The 23543-nt window shown below is 37.1% G+C and overlaps 1 protein-coding gene across 1 annotated transcript in view; it reads left to right on the top strand.

Annotated features, from left to right (window-relative positions):
- The first annotated feature begins 5170 nt into the window (after positions 1-5170).
- The window catches only part of LOC102855048 (transcription cofactor vestigial-like protein 3-like), a 41390-nt gene continuing 23017 nt past the window's right edge, over positions 5171-23543 (top strand). The window contains exons 1-2 of the mRNA XM_006884486.1: positions 5171-5666; positions 21164-21449. Coding sequence (XP_006884548.1) covers positions 5541-5666; positions 21164-21449 — 412 coding nt within the window. The 5' untranslated portion in view covers positions 5171-5540. The remainder of the gene's footprint in view (positions 5667-21163; positions 21450-23543) is intronic.

Here is a 23543-nt window from a genome sequence, read left to right as displayed (position 1 = left end):
CGATTACCCCAGTCACTGAATCAATCCACCTCAGAGAGAGAGCCTTCCCCTCCGGCACTGTCCCTCCACCCTCCCAACATGATGTCCCTCTCTAAGGACCTGCCCCTCCTTACAACATGTCCAAAGTATGTCAGACGAAGCCTGAAGCTTCAGAATCCTTGCCTCCAAGGAGCCACCAGTTTAACCCTCTCCAGGGTGAACCCGTTTGTTTTCTTAATGGTCCATGGTACATTCAATACTCTTCTCCAGCACCACAGCTCAAAGGCATCAATTCTCCTTCTATCCTCCCTAGGCATTGTCCAACTCTCTCATGCATAACAAGTGATTGCAAAGACCATGGCCTATATCAGATGCACCTTAGTCTCCAGAGAGACACCATTGCTGCTCAGTACTTTGGAGAGGTCCCTAACAGCAGACTTTCCCATCACAGTACGTCTTTTCATTTCCTGGCTGCGGGTGGCAAGAGTGTTGACTGTGAAGCCAAGCAAACTAAAGCTATGAACAACCTTAATCTCTTCACCATCCATCCTGATGCTTCCATTTGGCCCAGTGGTGAGAATCTTTGTCTTCTTGATATTGAGCCTCAATACATACTAAAGGCTGCAGTCCTTCACCCTGTGCAGCAAGTGCTTCAGGTCCTCCTCAGTTTCAACAAGCAGGGTTGTAATATATAAAGCACTTTATTATAGATTTGGAAGAGCAGTAAGAATCATCTCAAAAATCATTTCCTCATCTGATAGTTGGGGTTTTTTTTTGTTTGATGATAATTTAGTTAACATATTATTTTGTTAGTTAAAGTTACAGAATTTCTACATTCAAAAAGAACCATTTACATGCAGTTATTAGTAAACAGATAACTTGTTAAATAATTTACATTTGATTGAGAAAATACTGTTTCAAAGAGGTAAATGCTAATCTAGGAAAAATGCATTTCCTCTCTTGGTAAACAGGCAGTTTAAAGTACTTTACATGACTGAAGAAAGGAAAGAAAAGAATTCTAAGGCAAAATAACTAGTTTTGTAAGTTAGAGGTAACTAATGTCAGTTTTATAATTATACTAATTGATGTGTTTGGATAACTTTAAATTTATTAATACCATCCCATCACTATGCAATAACTCTGTGGAGCTTTCCAGAAAGTAACTGAGTAGGTGAGTCTGGAATGCAGGATAAGATTTATACAGAGTATGCAATAGTCCTTATAACAGACTCGGCTAGGTTGGCACAGTATAGAACAGCATTTAGAGCTCTTGTACATAGGGTGGCTATGAGTAGCAAGTGACTTGATGGCACATAACAACAACAACAACAACAACAATGTGTCTTTAAAGTTTTCAGTGAGAAAGTTTTAAGAAGTAGCTTGCCTATTCTTTCTTCCAGTGTGCTTTTGGAGAGACTGGAACCTCTAGCTTTCTATTTACAGACAAGTATGTTAAGGATTTGACTAAAGAGTTATGTATTTGAGAAAAGACAGTAGTAAGCATTTAGGATAAATTCTTACATATCTTACTAATAGGAATAGACCTCACAACAAAGGTCACAATTTCCTTTTCTTTCCCTTCATAAATGATATAAACTCTTGCTAAAAACAACAACAACTACAACAAAAACAGATAACTAAAAATAATCAAATAATTAAAAATAATCAAATAAGAAAGTAAGAATGAGTGAATTATTAAGAAATGCCCTGTGAGTTAGTGTGCTATGCGTTGGATTGCTAATAGAAAGAGCAATGGTTCCAGTCCATCAGCTCTTGCAGAGAAGAAAGGTTGGGAATCTCTTCCCACCAAGATTTAAAGCTTCAGAGAGCTGCCCTTCACAAGAACCTACTAATAGGAAGTGTGTCTGTGAATTTATAAGGTAGTAGAGGAGTCCTTAAGCAATGTAAATGGTTAAGTACTTGGCTGTGGAAAAGGTGTCAGTTTCAATCTACCTTAGATGTCTTGGAATCTTTCTAGAAAACTACTTTCCAATTCCCATAACTATTAAAATAAGCCTATGGATGACAGGTCTTCCCTGTCACACATAGATTTGCCTTCAGTTAGAATTAACTCTACTGAAGCTGGTTTGGTTTTGAATAGCATAGCTATGTTATTCCATTGATTATAATTTATGTGTGTAAATATTTGTATCTCTGTGTGGTTATGCATACACAATACACACTTATATAATGATTTCTATAGTACAGTGTTCAAAAAGAGATATTAGACATTTAGATTCTGACTTTATCCTCTGACAAAGGAGAGAACTCTTCACTAAAATAAGAGATAGTGTTCTGTGTCACACATGTAACTCAACTCATTGTCATAGAGTCAGAACCAACTCACAGTTGACCCTTTACTGAGTTTTCTGAGGGTATAAATGGCAAAATAGAGTACCCATCTTTCTCCCTCTGAGTTGCTGTAGATTCAACTGCCAGAAGCGCTTGTCTTTGAGTTAGCAACACAACTTTCAATGGCCTATGGCACCAGAAATTCTAATTTCAAAGTAGAGAGTTATTTATTAAAAGTCAAACTAGAGTTAGCTCTTTTTTTTTTTTCTAAGTCTTTTCTACTTTACGGGATTCCATGGAAAACAATGATAGTCCTGCAGGTCTTCTCCCCTCCCCCTTTCTTGGGAGACATTAATGAACCACTTGCAAACAAACAAACAAACAAACAAACATTAAAATAGAAGCTAAAAAAAAAAGCTGTCACTTCACCAAAGAAGACATTCAGATGGAGAACAAACACATGAAGATGTGCTCAAAATCCCTACCTCTAAGAGAGATGCAAATCAAACCAACTATGAGATATCTCACCCCAGTAAGAATAGCAAAATTCAACAGAACAGCAAACAACAAATGCTGGCGAGGTTGTGGAGAAACTGAAAACCTTATTTACTGTTCGTGGGAGTGTAAAACATTGCAACCACTCTGGAAGGCAGTATGGCACTTTCTCAAAAAGTTGCAAATAGAAATAACATTTGAGCCAGTAATTTCGCTACTGGGAATATTCCCTAAAGAAACCAGAACCGCCACCCAAGCAGATATGTGCACACCCATGTTTATTGCTGCTTTGTTCACAATAGCAAAGAGTTGGAAACAACCCAAGAAACTGTGCTATATTCACACAATGGAATACTACGCTGCATTGGAAAAACAAGGAACTCATGAAATATTATACAAAATGTGTGACTCTGGATGACATTATATTGAGTGAAATATCAGGAAAAAAAAAGGACAAATATTGCATAGTGCCACTCTTGTAAAACAGGATTGCTATCGAGGTTGGGGGAACCTAAGAAAAGAAGGGATAAATAATGTATACTGCATTGATACAGATGAGGTCGAGAACTATTTAAAATAAATATATGATTAGGTATTACTTTCATGGGAAGAGTTCAGAATAAGAGCTGTATAGTGCAGTAGACTGAGGGGGGGAGGATTGTATGACAATGCAAGAATGTTTTTTTCTCTTCAAGGAGATAAGTGAACTGGGGGGTAAGCATGGAGGAAAATGTGCAACAATATATGAATAGAAATCCAAAGTCTTTATAACTTTCATTAAAAAGAAAATTGACTCATAGCAATGCTATGAATAAAAGCCTGAAGACACTCTACAACTATTGGCATTTATCAAAGTTCATAGAGATTCCAGAGGCATGTTGTGTAAAAAGTGGATGTCACTCCTGCTTCCAAACCTGTCATAGTATGCTAGTGCTGTTATGTGCCATTGAGTCTCCTGCGATGCATAGAGACGGCATGTACAGAACCCTTCAATGTGCTGAGTCAATCTCACTAATTCTGACACGCCAATCCCTATTGCCCCAGTCACTGTATCAATCCATCTCATCCTGGGTCTTCCTCTCCTGTGCTGTCTGTCCACCCTCCTGAGATTGATGTCTTTCTCCAAGACCAATCTCTCCTGGTCACATGCCCAAAGTAAGTGAGGCAGAACTTCAGAATCCTAGCCTCTAAGGAGAAACTTGTTTTCACCCTTTCCAAGACAGACTGATTTGTTTTCTTGGCGGTCTGTATGTTCAAGACTTTTCTCCAGCACCACAACTTGAAGACATCTATTCTTCTTCTTTTGTCATCTTTAGTCATTATCCAACTCTGAGTGTATAACCAATTATTATTTTCAATTGCTGGTGTGAACTTAAAGAAGAAATCACTTGTATACAACTGTTGCATTCTTGGGTATTCGCAGTTGGGGGAAAAAATGTTAGCTACTATTTACAGTTACATTTATTGTTGTTGTGGTTTGTCCTTGAGTCTAAGCGGGCTCATAGCTAATCCCTCAGCAAGTTTTCAGATGCAGTAAATCACATGGGAGGAGATTGCTCATCCTTGTCCCCCAGAACAGCTGGTGTATTCGAACCCCATACCTGTGGATTTCAGCACAGGTTACCACCAAACTATTACCGTTAGGTGTCATTGGAGTTGAAGATGACCCTGTGAACAGCAGATTGTGTAGAGTAGAGTTGTGAACTGATCCAAAGCTTATTCTCCAGGTAGTTTGCAGAGGCTGCAAATCTCAAGGGAGGAAATTGGCCATCTGGGTCCCTTAGAGCATCTATTCAATTTAAACCCTGTGCCTTTGGTTTGGAAGGGCAGTTCCTTATTTTTAAGCCACGAGAGAGGAGCTACTTTATTTTGGCCCTGTTTTGTTTTGGGTGGGTTTTTTGGGGGAAGGGTTGTTTTGGGTTTTTTTTTTTTTCTTTTTATTTTTCTATCTCTGCACATTTTAGTCTTCTTTTGGCCCTGACCTCTGAGTCGATGAACACAGTAAAATAAAAACAACAACAATAATAAACCCAAAGAGCTCCTTGGAGCCAAGAAGCCGCACCCTGGCGGCCAGGTGACAGAGAGAGGGTGGGATCGCACGGAGCTTCCAGGGCGCGGAGGCTCTCACATACCATTCCCCTCCCACAGCAATCCCACTGCTCGGAGGCGGAGAGGGCTGCAAACTTCGCTCCAATCCGCAGCCTGCCTGCCCTCTCCTGGGTCCCCCTGCTGGGCGACACACCCGCCTTGGTCCTTAGTTGGCGGAACTTTGCAAATCTCAGCAGGCGACAGAGCCTGGGGAGGCACAGTCTCGCCCTCCTCCCAGCGCCCCTCACCCTGCCCCCTCGGCCCTCGCCCGCTCCGGGCGCGCTTTGTGTGCATGCAAACCTGGCCCGCCGCCCCGGGCTGTCTGTCCAGTACCCGCGCAGCGGCTGGGGCTGGAGCTGCCCTGGGCTACGCCGCCCTCGCTCCCTGGAGCCCCGCATGATCATGTCCCGGCTGCGCGGTGGGCGGCTGTATCTTGGAGCTGCTCTGTAAGTGCGGACAAGGACGCACCCCGAGGGGCTGAAGATGAAGGTGCCCGCTCATGGGCCCCTGCTGATTGCCAACCCCTCCGGAGCCTGCGCCCCGCGCGGGGCCCGCGGCAGCAGAGGACCCGCCTTCGCCGCAGCAGCAGCTGGAGCCGCTACAGAGGCGGCAGCGGTGGCGCCCCTCACGCGAGCGCGTAGAGCGGCGGCGACGGCAGTTTGGGGGCCGCCGCTGCCCCGGCTGCCATGAGTTGTGCGGAGGTGATGTATCACCCTCAGCCTTATGGAGCGTCCCAGTATCTGCCCAACCCTGTGGCAGCTGCAACCTGCCCCACAGCCTACTACCATCCAGTGCCCCAACCTGGCCAGCAGGTGAGTCACCGACCCGGCAGCCTGCTGGGGGCGGGGGCAAGGGGCACCAGAAGTATCGGTCTGGGGTTCAGGCGACATCTTGCCGGGACGGGTGGCACTGAGGATGCTCTGAGACCTTTGGGAGTGCCCTTGAGCAAAAAGCCACCAGACAGCTTTGAAAAGGGACGAGCAGTACAGCCAGGCTGGACGGGTGGGTATTCCATATGAGTCATTACCTGGCTAGGGGCTGCATTGACCTGTTGGCAACTGAGCGAGTGCGGAGGTTGGACCTCATAGTTACCCTGCTTTAGGACTCAGTTCTTTGAAGATCACCTAGAGCATCTGCCTTAGACAAATATGTGAGTAAACTTCCCTAAGCCAATTACTGTGTTTCTTTGAAAAGGTAGAATATACAAGGGTTTTCTTGTATTCCTGCCTCAGGATATGGGAGGCCAACTGGACAGTGATCTGAAATGCCCCTGAAGGGACTTTTAAGACAGAACAGGCATCAGCTGTAAAAGCCTCTATGTTACTGTAACTTCTCCCTGGAGTCTGTCTTCTTTCTATCACTGTGATTGAAAGAGCTGGGCCTCATCCCACATTCTCATTCATTTTTTAATCCCATCAACAGAACAGAGCTAGTAGAATAAGTGTTTAATCTGTTGAAAGTGTGTCCCCCAGCTGACAGGCAACCTTGAGATCTCTGGAAATTGGGTTTTTACCATGCTAAGATAGATGTTTATAGGCTTACTATGAAATCATACTCGACTCAAAGGCACCTAACAGGAGTGACTGAATATGCTGATGGTAAAAAGGATTAAATTAGGGAAGAAGAAACAGTTGAGATAATAATATAGTTAGTTTGGAAGGGGAGGTAGAGTTTCTGGGGAAATTGGCACCGGGTGCCCTGGGCATTCTTTATCCACAAGGAAAATGTGTCAGGCTTAGATTTTCTACATAAAACTCATATTGCACATGTGGCAAAGGCCTGTTCCACAATAGAATTCTCAGACTTTGCCGATTAGAGTGGTTTCATTTAGTATTAACAACTATAATTTATGCACTCTGACTTAGAGATTCCTTTGTGGGAACTAGATAAGATTAGGAAATTGCCATCCACAGAAATTACTGATTTACTATTTTAGTTTCTTGGGAACATTAAATCTTATTGGCTTATCCTTTTAATCTATCTGACCTAGCGATTCCTATATTTCTTTTATCTGTCTCACTTTTCTGGATATGAAGCCTTCCTTTTTGAAAAGGAATGACAACTTCTGTTTAAAATGTAGAGGTTGGAAATGCAGATGATTCTGGAAGGGTGAGTGCTCTAGATTTACCTATTAGACAGCAAGAAAATTACAAGATCAGTTAGGGAGAAAGATGAAGTATCATTGATCAATTGATGCTTATCAATTTTTTCTTTAATCTTTAGCAGCTTCCAATTTTCAAAGCAAAGTAACTTTTGAGGGGCAGGAGATGGAAAAGTAATTTCTGGTCAGGGAGGTTGGGGGGTGATTTTAATTATGATGCGTGCTTTTCTGTGGCTTTAAATAGATAAAAAATTGCATAAGTAATTATGAGAATCATTTAGGTGTTAAAAGCAGGAAAGTACTGCTTAGTGACCTTATATAGCAGGTCAATTGTGTTTTCTAGTCACTTGGTCTCAGATGAACCACCCATGCCTCCTTTCCTCTGCTTTGGAAACTGTACAGAAGCAATAGATTTTTGTCTTGAATGTATTTAAGCTCCTAGTGTCTATTGGACGGAATAGAATGACCCCATAGGTTTTCAACAGTAGAAATCCTTACAGAAAGGGACCTCAACCTCTTTCTTGCATAAAGATGGTGAGTTCAAACTGTAGACTTTTTTTGTTAACATCTGAGCATTTGACTGCTGTGCCATCAGAACACCTTAAGAGACTAGTCTCCTTATACACTTAGTGACACTGTGGTCAACAACTCAAACCCTGCCCAAACTGGAATGTGGATGAGCAACACACTTGAACTTTACTAATCATTCAGAAAAGTACTTTTCTCCCTTAAAACTAACTTGAAGTAGTAGAGGAATGTACAATGTCATTAAAATATGCATCTATGGTATACAATATTATAATACTTTTAGAAGTGGAAAATAAAATTCAGAAAAGAAATAAAAATAAGCAACTGCCAAATTTAGTTTTTCAGAAGAAAGGACCCTAGTCCTTTATTGAACTTTTGCAATAGCTCTGTATTTCAGTACCTAACTTCTTTCTTTTGTTAAAACTGTGTGCAAACTCAAGGATGGACTTTTTTAAAAAACAACAAAAACCAACAAACCACCTGTGAATTGTCTTCATTTATATTTGTAACTAATTAGTAACTTTTGCTATATTTTGGGCTTTTGTGGTTATGGCTTAAGTAGTTGTTCGGCTGAACTGACCATAAAATTTTAGTTGCAAAGTGTTTCTGGACATTTTCATGGTGCTTGTACTAAAATGGCTTGTCTGAGATTATTTTTTTCCCTCTTGTATTTTTTTTTTTGTCAAGCAAAGAAACTAACCATCTCTGGCCAAGAAGTTGGTAAGAGACTTGACAGTATAGCTACTGTTCTTTTACTGTCAAGAGTTTATTGTGATGACCCATATTTTCTATTGGGAAAAAAAGTAAATTAGGAAATTCTTATCAGGCTGACAGCATTTTTAGACTAATGCGATGCGTGGGTGAAGTGGGACTAATATTCACTTGGCCCTAATGCAGTCATCTGAGAATACATATTTTGGTTGTTTTTGCATTCCATAAGGTTTTATCATTATTGTCCATAAAGATTGTTTTCTCCGTACATGGGAAGTGACCCTTAATAGCATCTTGCCTGGGAGACAATAGTAAGAGCTACAACTTCTATTGCGTTTGAAGATTTGTTTGTTTAGAATGGGAAAAAAAGAGAAGGAAACAGAAAAATTGACAGTTTTCAAGAAAGTTTAATAGACATTTATGAAATGCTACAAAGAGTGCTCAAGTTTCAGAGAACTTCACTGTTCAGTTTTAGCACTTTATGTTGGAACTTACTTCCCTCAATATATGAAACCTGAAGTACCTTTAAATTAGTAATTTATAATGCTCTATTATGATTAATTTTTAATATTAATGTTTTCTTTTTTTATGTAGTCACATACCTTCAAAAATTCCTTCTGAAATACTAGAACTGCATATTCTGTATATGTATACTCTTAGTTAACCCCCATATGCAGAAATATGTATTTGACCAAATATATATTTTACTCAGTATGGTTTTCTACAGAAATGGTCTAAGATATATAACAGGTGAGTGCCTTCAAGACACTCACACTCATATTTATATACAGTTTAAAAAGTTAACTTCATATACATAACAGGTGCGTGTCACTTATATAGATATAGAAGGCTGCATGAACAAAAAAATATATGTGAATGGGTCTGGAGAGTAATTACTACAAATTGTACGCTTGTACATTAATCTTGCAGCGGTCTTCAGAGAACGTGAACATTTTTGAAAGGTGGTGTTCTCATATCCACCATCTCTTACTAGCTTTTGCCTTCAGTCCCCAGCATCTCTTTCAGTGGAACTCTTGGCTAAGTCCCCTAGTTCATGCTCCAAAGATACGCTGACACTGCAGTATGATTGCAACAAGAAAGCACTTATTTTCTAGTAGTGACAAAAGGAATAATCAAAAGAACATTTCCACATAGGTATGGGAAGGCTTTGGTGAAATAATGTGAGTGATGCCATTGATTCTCTTCCCATCCAATGGATTCTAATTTTTAATATTGTCCACTGTATAAATCCTCTCCATATCCAGAATGATAATGTCAGGAAGATATGGAGCTTCAGTTTGGTTTTCTACAGAAAACCTAATACAGACTTGTGTATTTTATAAATGAATGAGATGTTGAAAGCCACAATCACCATTTTTTTTCAGTTGTGCAGAGGTGATTTTAACAGTCAAACTTTGAGCTTCATAAATATGAAAATATATCTACTCTCCTCGATGGTGAATCAGCATGCATACTTTCACAAAAAGTAATTAAATCCTTGTAGGAGGCAGTGTTCTCGTTATAAATGTGCAAGGAGTTTTTCCAAACTCTTTCTCTCCCTTCTACACTTTCTTAAGTCATAAATATGACTTAAGAGATTGTTTGTTAGGACAAAACCCTGGAAAAATAAAGTTCATCCCTCTTTTTTATGCATTGGGGAAAATAGATGGTTGGTTATATGTCTGAAATGATGAAAGAACTGCTAAAGATAGGAGCTGCCATGGTTTACTCAGTAGCAAGCTGCCTTGCTAACCTAAAGACGGGGAAGAGCTGTGGTGGCCTAGTGGCTCCCAGGGACAAAGATGGGCAGCCTTCTCTTGTTAGGATTTACAACCTTGGAAACCCAATGAAGGGTTACCTTGAGTTGGAACTAACTTGATAATAGTGAGTGAAAGAATTCAGAGCAAATTGGTGGCCTTATTGTGACCACAAGGTCACCCTTCTCTAATACAACATCTTTTCACACTACCAAGCAGTCTCCTAAATTTTTTTGCTATTGCACAATAGGCTTTTTTAAAAAAAATTATTTTCATGCCCCCAAATCAACTTCTTTGATAAAGAAGATTAATATGCAGTAGATTCTTTGGCTTCGGAACTTGAAATTCTTTCCAAGTTCTTGGTAGTATACTATTAAAGTTTAGGCATTCCAAGGGTCCTTTGCTAGCATTTGTATTATGCTAATGAATTTTGCGATGCATGTTGTTTCCTTTCTTGATAAGGCAGGATATCCACTCAGCAAATTAACATTCATGTATTTTCCAATAAAACATGGAAAATTAAAAAATAAGGGAAATTGTATTAATTGTAATTTTTAAGTACCTCATATATCATTGATACTCAAACCCTAGATTAGAATCATTAAGAGGAAAGATTACAATTTTACCCTAAATAACTTGAATGCATCATCAAAGTCTTTTTTAAGGCAGAGGATTTGATATTCATGTAATGGTAAGCAAAGATTAAGTAGATTTGCAAGAAATCGTACAGGACTTCTTTGAGAAATCACAGCCTCTATAATTCTACACTACACAAATTAACTTGACTGCAGGGACTTAGAAGCTTAAAGTGTCTCTGAGTTTCATTTTCCCAGGAACTTTCTAGCCAGAAAATTCAAAGCTAGGGGAAACATTAACTTTGAAGTAACTAAACTGGACTATTGTCTGTGGCAGTTAACCAGAGTAGTGATTGCAATGATGATGGTAAGAGTAAGATTGCAATCCATGAAATCTGACACATCAGGTTCCTACAACAAGGAGACACATTTGAGACACATTTTAGAAATTTAAGTTAAGGTCATTTTACTACTCCTGCTATTGTTAGTACCTTGCGTCCGCTTGGCCCCCTGTACACAATGAAACAAAATGTCATGCAGTTGATGACATCCCCCTGATCAATTGGGTATCAAACTGGTGTGATCCATAAGGCTTTTCATTGACTCTGGAAGTAGATCGCCAGGAATTTTCCCCTAGTGTTGGTCTAGGCACTCTCTTGAAATCTGTTCAGCTTCATAGAGATTTCCAGGCCCCTGCTTACAGATGGACTATGGTTGAGCATGTGGTCTCTTATCTAGGAACCAATCTTGAATCTCTTGTGTGGAAATCAAGGATCCTACTATGATCCACATTGTCTTTAGTAAAATCTCAAGACTCATAAGGCTGAATACTGTAGGGACCTACTCACTCCTGAAACAATTGAGATTGTGAAGAATGTAGAGCCTTATTCTCCTGTGGAATGTCACTTTCAGCCACTGATGAAGGGATGTTAAGCTGACTCTTTTGGATAATTTATTTATTACAAGCTGTTTTAATCTCTAAAGAGTTGTTCTGCTATACCAAAGTCCTCACCTCTCTGGGGTTCAAATCCACCAGGGAGAGAGAAGGGTCGTCTCCTCTAATGTAATCTACAACTTCATCAAATCAGTGGGACAGGGTTAGCTATCAGTTGTTTCAATCTTTGTAGCTTGTATGTGTCTGTGAAAAGGGAATTTTCAATAAGAAATTTAAAAACATGCATATGATGCCCAAGGCAGTTCTCAAAACAAACTTGTGAGTTAGGTGACTATCTTTGTAAAACCTAAGTGCTTAACTTGGTTGCTATTCCTGTAAGATCCCACTTTTAGGCTAACTTAAAAAAAAATCTAAAAATTAATACACGTAATCATCTCAACAAACTCACAGTTCATTGTTGACAAATCAGAGCACACTCATAGCTGACCCTTCAGCGGGTTATCAGAGGCTATATATTACTCAGAAATAGATTGTCTTCTGAGGAGCGGTTGGTGAATTCACCCACCAGAGTTTGGATTTGTTCTGTGACTTCTTCCTACTAGGCCACAAGAATTCCCTTAATACATGTCATTGTGCTGACCTGCCATGAAGTTTGAACTAATTCATAGGTGACCCTCTTTGTGGGTTTTCAGAAGTGCCAGTCTTTTTCCCAAGCAACAGCTGTTAGATTTGAACTGTCTTGCTTTTGGATGAGCAGCATAATGACAACTCCTTACCCTATAGGTTGCTAGAGCTCCATAATACATGTAGTAGTTGTTATTAGGAACCATCAAGTAGAGTATGACTCTTGGTGAGCTATGAACAACAGATCTGAACTCTGCCCTATCCTGTGCCATCCTCAACATCTCTGACACTCTTGGGATCATTGCTTCAGTCACTGTGCCAATCCATTTCTTGGGGATCTTTCTTTCTGTCACTGACACTTCTTTTTCCAAGCATAATGTCCCTTTTTAAGGAATAACTTCCCTAGTAGCATGTCCAAAGTATGAGAAATTAAAGCTTTGCCATCTTTGCTTCCAAGGAGTACTCTGGCTGCACTTTTTCCAAGATATACTCATTTGTTCTTTTGGTTACATGGAACATTCAGTACTCATTCCTAGCACCACAATTCAAAGGTATCAATTCTTCTATCATTTGTATTTATTGTCCAGCTCTCTGATGCATAGAAGGCGATTGAAAAGACCCTGGCCTGAATTAGGTACAACAAATTGATGTCTTAAGTATTTGGAAAGGTTCCTAACTGCAGACTTGTCCAATGCAGTAAGTCTCTCTGCTATCTGACTGGTGGTAGCAACGATATTGATTATTAATCCAAGCAAGATGAAATTCTTTATCCATCTATTGTGATGTTGACAGTTGGTCTTGTAGTGAGGACCTATGCTTTCTTGATGTTGAGATGTAATCCCTTTAAAGGCTGTAGTGTAGCATTTGAACCTCTGTAGCAAATGTTTCATGTCCTCCTCACTTTCAGCAGGCAAAGTTGTGTCAGTCTGTATACTATAGGTTGTTGAAGTCTTTCCTATAATCTTGATGTCACATTCCTCTTCATGGAATCCAGCTTCACAAATTATTTGCTCAGCATACAGATTTAATGGGTATAGAGAAAGGATATACTCCTGACACACACTCTAAGTTCCCTTGGTCTTATCTCTATGAAAAATATTTTTGATCAAAGAACAGAGATTCAGTATCAGCCTTTCATGAAGATAATGAAGGAAATAATTTTGGGTAAAGTTCTAGCATGAACCTTCCAAAACTCACCTCTTTAAACTGCTGCTCTCCTGGATTGAAAATCCAGAATGTCCTGGGATTCTCTGGGTGTAGCAGTTTACTATAATTGGCTCAGTTGCTAGCAGAAAGGTTATAAGTTTGAATCTGAAACATCAACTTTAAAAAACAAACAAAAACCAACTTTTGAAACATTGTCCTACTCTCAAACATATGGATTTGTGATTAGTCAGATGGGGTTCTGGCAACTGAACCATTAGACTCAAATAGCTACTGATGGTTAACTCATAAATACTACAGTTGCAGGGACTTCAGATCTATGTCATTAATTTATATATGTGGTCAGAAGCAGATTATTTGGACTATTCTTCACCCATTTCCTTTTTGAAAAGAGAGAAAAAGAATAATTTAAACTAAACATGTATTCTCCATTTAAGCTGTCTCATTTTAGTAGAGATCAAACACCCTGGAATGAGGGAGGGGCTATAAGAATGTAACTTTTCTTGTTCGTTGGTAGCAAAAGGAAGTATTTTAATTTAAATCTAAGGTATTGGGTTAGATGACCCTGGTCTTGAAATAATTTAGTCTTCAGTGGTCTGTAGGTTTGATTTTATTTGGTTTTGGGGTGGTTTTTTTTTTTTTTTTTGCTAATGCCCTGCAAAATCAGAAGAGGCAGCCAGTATAACGGACTGAATTTTACGTGAATTTGTCTAGATCCCAGCATATTGTTTACTTGATGTAGAATTGGAATAGATATCTGAGATAATCAAGTCAGAATTCCTCAGTTTTAAAAGAGGAAGCTGAGGGCCAGAGGTTTAGTTACTTGTCCAGACTCATAGAACTAGTTCCAGACCAATCATTCCCATTTTAGTTGTTTGTACCGTTACCTTCCTGTTTGAGCTTCCTTAAAAACTAGGAAGCCATTAGTCATTTACTTAATGTTACTTTCTTCTTATTTTTTGATGTTGAACTATTAGTTCTTTGGAAGAGTAACTATGAGTTGGTTAACCATAGCTGTGAAGCTCTATTTGTAATTGCACTTGTAATGGTCTCCCTACTTATGAGTTTAGGGGAAGATTATGCCTTTCATCTTTTTTGTCTCCAAGTCCTTGTAAAATGGCAGACATAAAATAGTAAATAATTCTCAGTTTCATGAAAGGAAGGATGAGAGAAAAAAAATCTTTAAATGAAATAATTCTTTAAGTTTAATAATAAGTTTATACAAAGAAAGTAGAAATTTGCACATTGGGAATTGTTTCATTCAATTGTCAGTTTGAGAGCTGAAACATCCCCAACTGATGTGATCATTCCATAAAATATTTTGAGAATGCAAATTTTGAAATTGCCTCTAAGCTTGTCGGACATTTTTTTTAACATCCTTAAAACTGGAAAATTTTGATCCTAAGGGGGATAAGTTTGATTTTTTTTTTTAATAATTACCAGAGTGATTTAGAGTCAAGTGTTCAAAATAATTCATAATGTAAATTATACATTTTTGTTTACATTTACCTATATTTAAAACATACAACAGACACAAGCACACACACATCATACACTCTTGAAGTGTAACTAAAGATGTTTCACAAATTGGCTGTGGTCATACTTCCTGAAAAGGATTTCCAGAAATTTTATATGTATTTGAATTATGTATATGGTTTGTGAAGGGGATGATGCCGATTTTAGTGTTGTCTAGATAGACATATATTTTTAGGAGCATTTTATTACTTAACAGACATCTGTGATAAGTTTATATCTCTACTAATTTTTATGTTACAAATGAAATTAGATTTTCTTCAGTTAGCATGTGATTCCATGCTTACTATGAACTTATGTTTGCTTATTCAAAGAAAATTACATAGAGATACATTTCCTTCAATCCTTGTGTGTGTGTTGTTGTTTTTTTGTTTTATTTTGTTTTTGCACCTCCTTTTTTAGATTACAATAGGTTCTTACACTCTCATTCTACTAATTGGTGACCCAAGGCTAGTAACTTAACTGTGTATTTGTAAATAAAGAATAATTTTCTCACAGCTTCTTAAGGTATGTGTGTGTGTAAAGTGAAAGAAAATATATGAAATTATAAAAGTCTAGGACATATTTCCATTGAAACAGCTTGCCTGGCCAAAGAGACTAGGAACTGAAATGTCAAATCTCCATGAGCTGTTTTTAGAAAAGTCCATTATCCAACAAAATTAAGAAAAATATGGACAAAGAGTAATGTAGGCTTTATTGAACTTTACAATTTTAAATAGTTTGTCCTTGACTAACAGTTCTTTCTTAGAAGGTCCAATAATGTATCTTTAATGTAAAAGAATCATTGCATTTAAAGAGCACAGAGGGCCAATAGAAATTGAAGAATAAAATAAAAGCTAGACAACAAAAGCCAATGATTCATTAAAATACTTTAAAAATAAAGTTTCCACATATGCACAGTAATCACTTGGCATTTTGCAGACTGAAGCCTTGGGGAGTTAATGGTATTTGGCTCCTGATATGGAAGTCTTTCTCTTGTCAGACAAATCTTTCCCCCTGCACATTCCTGTTAAAGTTTGTTTCTGCTGTGCCTTATGATATGCTTTGAGGTGGTGGGTATGGTTTTCACAGCCCAGGCTGGCCCTCCTTCAATGCTGCTGCTTTAACTTGTGTTAGCTGTTCATTTTGGGTCTGTTTACTGGTTCATGGTTTCACCTAAAATGAGAGTAATTTAACCTGGGGGAAAAATACTGCATTACACTGAGCATGTAGGGATGCACTAGTTCATGCACATTAAGTGAACCAATTTTTATAGTCTTTGGAGATCCTTTGAATTATTTCTTTCTTTTCTATTAACAACATTTCATTTTTTTTGTAGGAAAAGTATGAACATTTCTGACAGATTTGTATACTTTTAGGAAAGGAATTTTCACCTAGAGAACAATATGACCAGTACTAGATTTGAACCTTGATTTGGGTAATATTGGTCTGATAATAGAAAATTTAATATCAGCATTTTTAATATTAAACATTAGCCCTAAGAAAGAGTGTAACATTGGAAAGAGGCCATTCTAAAGAGAAAAATGCAATCTGAATACAGAATATGGTGAACGTTCACTTGAGTGTATTGTGACTTTGTGTCAGTCAATTCCAACTCATAGTGATCTTATGTGACATCCCAGAGAACACCCCAGAGAATGTGCTTGGTGTAATCATCACAGTGAGGGTACTATGGTGGCTTAAATGGTAAGGAATTGCACTAACTCAAAGGCACATAGCTTGAATTCACCAGCTGTTCAGAGGGAGAGGTAGACAATCTCCTCTTCTCCTTTTCTTGTGATTTCCTGGCCTCTTAAAACCCAGTGCAGGGTCAGCTATGAGTCAGTTCTGACACAACAAAAACAACAATCTTTATAGAAGCAGCTCTTCAGGTCTTTCTCCCTGTGGGCTACTGTATGAGTTTGAATCAACTCAGCAGTTAGCCACTGAGCTCTTAACTGTTTTTCACCAACCTTCCTTATACTTAATTTAAAACAAACAAAAAAACAGAGAAAGAAAATTACAGATTTATTGTCACCAAAGTACAAGTATCCTACTTAAGGATACCTTAATTACTTTAGTTAAGCCTCAGAGTCTTTGAAAAAGTAAATGAATGTCAGCATATTAAATAATTATTTTTTAAATTACTCATGTTTTCTTGATGCTCACACTGAATATTAAATATATATATATATATATGCATGTGAATTTATTCTTATCATTTGAGCTAGTAATCAGACTATTTGTTTATACTTGGTGAGGTTATAAACATGTATGTGCATTAGTGATTGCAAATGGTATCATTTTCTCTGCCAGAAGACACATTTTAAAATATATACATTAGTTCCAGATTTACAATTTGTGACAATCGATCTTATTTTTAGCTGAACACATTGCAAGTGAGAATAATAGATATGCCTTTCATCTTACCTATTGATAGTAGGTATGTTATAGCTTCCTTTGTCTTGTTTTTTTTAAAATACTTTTTAGCAAATTTATCAATAAGCAGAAATATTTCTTAAAGATCTGATAGTGAGAGAAAAAAATTTAAAAAGTAAGTCTTATGATAATTTCAGACGATATTTATTTGAATAGAAGTGTCAGCACATTATTTTCATGAAAGCATCAGTGTTTGCAATATCATTGCAAATATATGAATATGTATGTTAAAGAATATGCACAAAAATGAAAAAATATAAGTAATCAATGAATCCATTGGCAGATAGTAATTTTTTTAAAAGATTGACTAATTAAAATTTTTTGTTGTCAAAACAGATCATATTCCTTTCCCATGCCAAATTGAAAAATGTCAACTTTTAGATTAATTTGTATCTAATCAACAAGAAATATGAAAAACAACACAAAGCAATGGATCGATTTGAAACATTATAAAACCTTAAGTAGGTTCATTGGCTGTAGGATAAAATCAACTGCTATCAGTTTAAAATTTAAGATAAATATTACTGACTATAATACTATTTAATATGTCTGAATTAAAGTTCATAATTTTCAGTTATTTACATGAAAATATATATGTATATGTATATCTATATTTATGTATAATTTTACTTAATTTTTATGTCATCCAAGAGACAATGTCTGTTGATTTAAGGAAAAAGAAAACTTGCTTTTTTTGTTGATTAGCTCAGTCAAGACTTTATTTCATTTAAAAGCTGAATGTTAAAAAAAAAGTAAACAAAACAATTATGTATAAGGCACAACTTTTACAAAATGGTACTGAGCTGTATTAAACAGGAAAAAAGATCTATTTCTTAGGTAATGATGGACACTGGTGGGCAGTGAAGCTAGTCTATATATTAGTATTGCTTTTCACATAAAATTATTACTTCTTTTTTGAGATTTTAATGAAAGTTTATAAAGAACATGGATTTTCACTCATTCATTGTAGCACATTTTCTTTCCTGCCCCCTCCAGTTCACTTTTCTCTTTTTTTAAAAAAAAAGAAAATCATTGTTGTATATTTCTCCACTCCCACACCAGTTCACTTTACTATACAGTTCTTATTCTAGACTGTTACCATACAAATAATATCTAATCATATATTCCTTTTAAGCAGTTCTTTCCCTCATCTTTTTTTATGCAGTGTACATTATTTACCCCCTCTTCTTTTGGTTTCTCCCCAACTTCAATGTCAGTCCTGTTTTTCAACAGTGGCATTATGCAGCATTTGTCATTTTGTGACTGAGATATTTCACTGAGCATAATGTTCTCCAGGGTCACCCATATTGTATATCTCATTACTTCCTTGTTTTTCAGTGATGCATAGTATTCCACCGGGTGACTATACCACAGCTTCTCTATCCATTTGCTTGTTGATGGGCCCTTGGGTTGTTTCCATCCCTTTGGTATTGTGAACAATGTAGCAATAACATGGGTGTGATTATATTTGCGTGGGTGGCAGTGATAGTTTCTTTAGGGTAAATTCCTGGTAATGGAATTGCTGGGTCAAATGGCATTTCAATTTCCAACTTTTTGAGAAAGCGCTATACAGCCTTCCATAGTGGTTGCACCGCTTTGCATTCCCACCAACCATGAATAACGGTTCCAGTTTCTCCACAAGCTCACCAGCATTTGGTGGTTGCTATTTTGTTAAATTTTGCTATTCTTACTGGGGTGAGATGATATCTCATAGTTGTTTTGATTTGCATCTTTCTTAGAGTCAGGGATTTTGAACATTTCTTCGTGTGTTTGTTCACCATCTTAATGTCTTCTTCGGTGAAGTGTCTGTGCATATCCTGTGCCCATTTTGCAGTTGGATTGTTTACCTTTATTTTGTTGTGGTGCTCGAAGATTTTGTATTCTAGATATAAGTCACTTATCAGACATGTAATTACCAAATTTTTCCCCCCCAGTGGCCTCTCTTTTTTCTCTGTTGGAGAAGTTTTTGATGTGCATAGGGATTTTATTCCTAGGTGGTCCTATTTATCTATTTTATCCTCTCCTGTTTATAGGAGTACTTACTTCTAAAATTAATGCATATATGACAGAAAGTACATGCTTGTGCTCACAATTGTATACTCATGGAAAAGCCATTTCATGCAGAGAATTAATGTTAAAGTTTGACGAGTAAATGGGAATACTCATTTCTTCTTAGAATTTAAAAAAAATAATTTTGATGAATATTTCATTTAATCCCTCACTTTGGATCTTTGTCATTATGGTGTTCTTACTATTGAAGTAAAATATAAATATATTCAGATCAATGCAAAGGAGGTTGTGAGAAATATTACCACTCAGATATTACAATCAGCTATTTATCAACCACACATAGTCACTTAATAGGGATGATTTATCTCTTTATCAACAAGTGACAATTATAATAGCACAAGTTTTATATAAGAAGAATCACATAATAACAACCTTTAAATAATAACTATTAGCTCATATTCCACCTGGACATTTCAGAATTTATTGGATACATGAACAACAAATTTATTGCTAATGATAAAATGTTTAATTTACTAAATAATATATTATAATTTGAAATATTAGATTTATAGATAGTTTTAAATTAGAAATTGAGAGTATAAGTTAAGTGCATTGCTAACAGTTATGAATCTGTTTATTGGATTTTGTAGAATGACTTTTATTTACTTGCATTTATTTTCAAGTATATAAAAAAAGACAAAATGAAAAACCGAACAATGAAAGTGGTATGGCAGAGATTAATAGTGTTTTCAGGTATCTAGATGATAAAGAAATTTGATTATTAGAATATTGTAATGTATAACCTTTGGTATTATCTTCATATATGCAACTCACATTGAAGTTGGTCATAATGGAAATATTCTATATGCAATGAAAAAATATAAGAATATTGAAAAGCAAAGATAAGAAAATAACAATGAATTGCCAACAGGGAAAAAAAGTAGTAAATATCTCTCTCTCTGTCTATATATATACATACAGCTATACCCCACCACTAACACAAATGGACCCATCTATAAAGACATTTGTATATTTTTATTATTCATTCCTGCTCCACCATTTACCTTTTCTGTGGCTTTTGGCAAGTTATGTAATTTCTATCTTCCTTAGTAAAATGAGGATAGTAATAATAGCCACATACAATTGTGACAATTAAATGAGATCACATGTAAATGTAACTTTTTTAGATGCATACTTGACTCATACATACTAGTAATTATTTTAGTCATGCTTATATGTTCTAAAGATATATTATTAAATGTTTCTCTTTTTGATTTACAAAGTTAGCCTTTGCTTGTAAGTTGTCTCATTTTCAGCAGGCCAGAACACCTTTTCTTGGTTTTACTCCCCCTCTATGATAATGATGGCAAGTGGAACATCTGAAAAATATGTTCCATGCAAAATGAATCTTCACACAGACTTATTTTGTCATTTTAGTTTGATTTTTGAGAAATGAGTTTGGCACATCTGCCAAATCCTTTTATAAGATGCTACATTCCTGTTTTTATTTTAGTTTATTTCATTTATGGGAAGTTCTTTTCTTCTCCACCCCTCTCCCAGACACTAAGGCCTCCTGTACCCAACTCCCTCCCATTCTGAACTGTAATGTAGCTGAAAGTAGAGAAGTGGGATTAAAAACTGGGAAGAATCTGCCATCAATTTAAGAAAAAAGTCCTTCTTTTTATATATCTGAATTAAAAACAAATAAACAAACCTGTGTAACACACTGAAAAATGCAACATTTTATAACAGACTTTTTTGTTAAGTGCCAAACTTATAATGAAAAATATTTTTTTGTTTTTCCCATGGTGTGGGAAGGAGAAAGCTGGTTGGAGGAGGGAAAAGATAGAGTAAATATGGAGTAAAACAGATGAAGAATACATTTGCAAACATGTGTTAATATTTAGATTCTTTTTTAAACGTAAAAAGTTAACAAGTGGATGCGTTTTTTACAAACTGTCTTTGATACTGTGTTTTGTTTATTCCATCCCAGAAGAAGTTAGCGGTATACAGCAAGATGCAGGACTCTCTGGAAGTCACCCTTCCCAGCAAACAAGAGGAGGAGGAGGAGGAGGAGGAGGATGAGGAGGAGGAGGAGAAAGACCAGCCTGCGGAGATGGAGTACCTTAACTCTCGCTGTGTCCTTTTCACTTATTTCCAGGGAGACATTGGGTCAGTAGTGGATGAACACTTCTCAAGAGCTTTGGGCCAAGCAAGCACCCTCCATCCAGAATCTGCCATTTCAAAAAGCAAGCTGGGGCTAACCCCCCTATGGCGAGGTAAGAATTCCAAAGCAGATGCTCTCCAGGGCACTGTCTCTGTTTCACAACTGCCCATACCAGGTTCCAGCTGGAAGTGTGCCCCTGGAGGATGGATATCCACTTGCTTTTTAATTTTTCAGGACAGCAAGGAATTTCTTTCAGACAAACAGCTGGATCAGTTTTGTCACATGTGGAATGCAGGGTTGGAAAGGATGCAGTCACACCCCTTAAATTCCTCACGGAAAGTAGTGATGCAACCAGCCCGAGTTTATGGTGGCAGGATCAAGCTGCAAAGCACCATTCCTGAAGCCCCGATGGCCCAATTTGGATTTCTGAACAACAGGCGTGCCTGAATCTGCTTTTGAAAAATTAGCTCTTGTTCATTCCACTAGGTGCTATGTGGTGACGTATAGCACAGGTCTGAGTCTGACCCAGGAACACAGCCTTTGAATATGTTCCATAATCTCTGGTCACTTTCAGTATCCTATTATTTGTCGTGCTATTACCTATTTTGTCATATACAATCCTGGTATTATCAACTGCATCTACTTGGTTTACACTATTGGTTTTTACCTGGATAAGGTAAAATTGTAGCTTGTGTATCTGTTTGTTTATTTGCCTCTCTGTAGTGGTCACAAAAGGATGTTTAGAAACAGTTTCAAGCTCAGAAAGTTCTTGGCAATATCCTAACCAAGATAAGTATAATACTGCAGGGGAGAAAAAAAAATTCACAAAACGAAACAATGATAATTTCTGAGAAATGTTAAAATTTATCTTATCAAGGTGATGAGGCAGCTGTTAATAAGAAATATAATGAATATTTCTTTTAACATAGTGGCATGTATAATCTAATTTCATTTAATGTAGAAAATAGAAGCTGAAGCCCTAGATTAAACCTGCCTATCTTCAGTATCATAACCAGTGAAGTATATATGAACAAAAGCTAAAATAATGCTCTTTCCTCCTAGAGCTTCTATATGATGAATTAGAGTAATTCCTAAAGTGGTATCAAATTTCACCACAGAAAGAGTGGATATGATACTGCTTCAGTAAATGTCATGAGGATTTTTTTTATCATTGTCTTATATTTAGTTAGCAAGTATTTAATAAGCTGCTACCTCAGATAGCATAGTTGAGTTGCACTATCGATTCAATAATGGGTGGTTCAAATCCAAGAGCTGCTTCCTGAGAATCCACTACCTCTAGATGAGAGAGAGAGAGAGAGAGAGAGAGAGAGAGAGAGAGAGATGGTATTCCTCCAATGTGATATGTTGCCTCAGAAAACTCACTGGAGAGTCAGCTATGAGTTGATTCTGATTTAATGGCAATGAGTGAGTGAGTATGTGGGAGAGTGAGACTCAGCAGTAGAAATATAGCCTTTTATGCTGCAGGCTAGTGCAGTTACCCACCCCTTATCCTGTCAGTGGAAGTATTCATATTTTACGATGCTAAACTCACAACTTGACTGTCAGTTTGTTCTAATGGGATTCTTTCTGTGCTGGTGTGATGCTCAAAGCTGTTCCAATAGTATTTCACATACCAGAAAGCTTATTCCTGACGAATAAGTTTCAGTGGAATTTCCAGGCTGAAACACACTAGGAAGAAGGACATGGTGATCTACTTGTTAGGGAAAAAAAAATCTGTAAAAACTTAATGAATAGCAGTGGAACGCTGTCTGCTACAGTGCCAAGAGATGAGTTACTAAGGTTGGAAGGCACTCAAAATATGATTGGGGAAGAGCTGTATCCTCGAAGTAGAGTCGGCCTAAATGGTGTGAATGAGTAAAGCTTTGGGGATTTCATTTCCTGATGTGACATGTCTCAAAATGAGAATAAACAGCTGCACGTAGCCATTAGTGCATGGAATGCATGCAATATAAATCTAGGAAAATTGGAAGTTGTCAAATACGAAATTAAACACTTGAAGATCAGTGTCCTAGAAACTAGCAAGCTGAAAAGAATTGGTGTAGTCATTTAGATTAGGATAATTACATGGTTTAATATGGCAGAAATATCAAATAGAAGAACAGTGTTATATTCATTGTAAAAAATAATATTTAAAGCTTTATCTTAAAGTATACTACTGTCAGTGATAGAATAATATCCATACACC

The sequence above is a fragment of the Elephantulus edwardii genome, unplaced genomic scaffold, assembly GCF_000299155.1.
Source record: "Elephantulus edwardii isolate Elephantulus edwardi_28Jun2011 unplaced genomic scaffold, EleEdw1.0 scaffold00034, whole genome shotgun sequence".
Classification (NCBI taxonomy): domain Eukaryota; kingdom Metazoa; phylum Chordata; class Mammalia; order Macroscelidea; family Macroscelididae; genus Elephantulus; species Elephantulus edwardii.
This window is presented reverse-complemented; position numbering and strand designations above follow the sequence as displayed.